Below are 2935 nucleotides of genomic sequence, written 5' to 3' on the forward strand. Positions count from 1 at the left end.
ACAAATTATTAAAATAACATAATTTTTAACAGTGATGATTTTTTCTAATAGACAGCCATTACTATCCACACTACAAATTTAACCATTAAATTATAATATTTCACTGTTGTTAATAAATAATATAATTAAAGTCTCACCATTGATTGTAATAACAATTATATTTATATTTACACCATTTTTGAATTGGTCATTAATAAAGTTAAATGTCATTATAATCGAGTAATAACAATTATATTTATATATTTTCAATGGAGAAATCGCAATTATCTTTATATATTTCCAATCGACTTTGTCATGTGAGAAGAGGGCGGCGGCATAACTTGCCCTGTAAGTCATCGACATGCGACGGAATCAAGGTTCATTTGGCCTTCACTTGTAGGAAAAATAATTCTGTTAAGTAACTATCATCAACTTCGACGCCGCTTATATGTATTTGTGCTCTGCGAGACCAGACCAGAGGGCGGAGCTGTATTCCGGGTAAGTAACAATGGTGACTGGGTTGGGATATGCGTGCCCACTTGCTGACTACGTTGAGTTTTGTCTGAGACTCACAACGGCGCTGGTTGCTTTGGTGGTGGCATGGAGTTTCTTCGTCAGGGTAAGAAACAGGAAGCTGCCACCTGGGCCTTTCCCGCTGCCCATCATAGGAAATATGCTTTATATACTGGGAGGCCTTCCGCACCGAGCACTGGCAGCACTGTCTCTGAAATTCGGGCCCCTCATGTCTCTCTACTTCGGCTCCACACTCGTCTTAGTCATCTCTTCTCCTGAGATGGCAAGGGAGTTTATGAAGACTCATGATCTGCTTTTTGCCAGCAGACCTCCATCAATTGCAGGTAATTACTTGTTGTATAATTATTCGGACATCGGCTCTGCTCCATATGGCCCTTACTGGAGGCAAATGCGTAAGGTCTGTGTTTTACAAATGCTAAGCTCCAAAAGATTGGATTATTTTCGCTTTATAAGAGAAGAGGAAGTCTCTGCTATGATTCGCTCTGTTCTTATTAATTCAGACCATCCAGTAAACATTGGCCAAACTGTGTGGACCCTTACCAACGATATAATTTGCAGAATGACTTTCGGCAGAAAGTATTCTGACCACGACTTCATTGGCAATAGAGGAGTGAAGGAAATGATCAAGGAAACCATTCTGCTGCTGGGTGATTTTAATATCGGAGATTTCATACCATACTTGGCCTGGATGGATTTGCAAGGCCTCAACCGCCGCCTCAAAAGCATCCACAGCACTCAAGACAAGTTGCTAGAGAAACTAATAGAAGAACACATTGCGCAGAATGACCCCAATGTCCCGCGAGATCTGGTAGATGTTTTACTTGCAGCGTCTGCGGATAAAGATATGGAGTTACAAATTACACGAGACAATATAAAGGCCGTGCTCTATGTATGTAAAAGATTATTAAATCTACACTGCAATTTTTTTTAAATAATAAATGTTTCTGAAAACCTCTTAACCATCCATAATTTTAAATCTGAAACCCTATTCCAATAATATGATGCTGTATTTACTATTGATATAATGATGATGGTGGCAGGATATGTTGGCCGCTGGCACGGACACATCGTCTGCAGGGATAGAGTGGGCAATGTCCGAATTGTTGAGGAACCCACTAGTGCTCAACAAGCTTCAGGACGAGCTGCAACGTGTTGTTGGATTGGAGCGCATGGTGCGTGAATCTGATCTCCCTCGCCTCCCTTATTTACAAGCTGTGGTGAGAGAAACTCTTAGACTCCACCCACCAGGGCCGCTTGCCATTCCCCACAATTCTATAGACGCCTGCAAAGTGCTGGGCTATGAAATCCCCCGAAACACCCAAGTTTTCGTGAACATTTGGGCAATCGGAAGGAACCCAAAGTCATGGGAGGATCCGGAGCGGTTCGTACCGGAGAGATTCATGCATGGTGACTGCCTGGATGAAAGAATTAAGAACTTCGAGTGGATGCCATTCGGAGCAGGAAGGAGACGATGCCCAGGAGAGCTGCTGGGAACGCTTCTTGTCGAATTTGCAGTGGCGCAGCTAGTGCACTGCTTCGACTGGAGGCTTCCTGATGACATGATTGGGGAGGAATTGGGTATGTCTGAAAAGTTTACTGGACTCACAGTACCCAGGGCACATGAACTCGTGGCTGTTCCGACTTCTCGCCTTGCGTTGGTACTTTAATCTCTATACAACTACCTGCTTCACTTCACTTAGAAACTTCAATAAAAGCATAGCTCATAGAGCTGTCGAAATAAAATATTTTCTAGTAGATTTTCAGCTTGTCGGTTTTCCTGCTTTCTCGGAGTGAAATAGAAATGTAATTGCCACTTTTATGGAGAAATCTTTGCCAGGGATTTTAAATCATGATACCTACTTTTCATTTTTCCGTGAATGAAAGCATGAAAAGTTCCGTGAGAGAACGTTTTGCCTTTGTCAACTGTTTTTTTTTATAGAAATCTTTGCCGGGGATTTTAAAGCATGAAATGTAGGTATATATATATATACTTCGTCAGATATTTCAGTAAATATGAAAGCATGAGAGAACGTTTTGCCTCTGTCAACGGTTTTTTTAAGTTTAAAATTTATTTTTTAATTTAAATATAATTCTGTAATAATGTAATCAAACTTTAATTTAATGATGATGATTAATTTTCAATAAGATGTAATGTTTTCTGATAAGTTTGTAAATATTGGTTTCTGATAGTTATCAAATTCGACCGTACCAATAAAAAAAATCGGAAATATGATTGTTCGCAGTTCGTCGAATAATAGGTCATTCGAAGATCGGTGCAGGACTAATAATACAGGGCGAATGAAAGCAAGTTTTGAAAGCAAGTTTTTAATGAAAATTATGTTAATGAATATTAACATATGGCAGGATGTATACGAAAAGCTATAAAGTCGACTAGAAGTTCGCTGATAATCCGCCATCAGAC

At 39.9% G+C, this 2935-nt stretch overlaps 1 protein-coding gene across 1 annotated transcript; it reads left to right on the forward strand.

The window, feature by feature from the left end:
• Positions 1-370: 370 nt before the first annotated feature.
• Positions 371-2457, forward strand: LOC149214474 (cytochrome P450 71AU50-like). Its single transcript, XM_089390912.1, has 2 exons — positions 371-1402; positions 1554-2457. Exons 1-2 carry the CDS (start codon positions 488-490, stop codon positions 2178-2180), a joined length of 1542 nt encoding a protein of 513 aa, XP_089247038.1. The 5' UTR covers positions 371-487; the 3' UTR covers positions 2181-2457.
• Positions 2458-2935: the final 478 nt, after the last annotated feature.

This window comes from Pinus tabuliformis, chromosome 1_1, assembly GCF_031772625.1.
Source record: "Pinus tabuliformis cultivar Carrire ecotype Pingquan chromosome 1_1, CPIR1, whole genome shotgun sequence".
Lineage (NCBI taxonomy): Eukaryota > Viridiplantae > Streptophyta > Pinopsida > Pinales > Pinaceae > Pinus > Pinus tabuliformis.

Coding starts and splice junctions, on each gene's coding strand:
- LOC149214474 (XM_089390912.1), top strand. CDS start 488: ATGGTGACTGGGTTGGGATATGCGTGCCCACTTGCTGACTACGTTGAG. Junction 1,403..1,553: donor ATATAAAGGCCGTGCTCTAT/GTATGTAAAAGA, acceptor TGATGGTGGCAG/GATATGTTGGCCGCTGGCAC.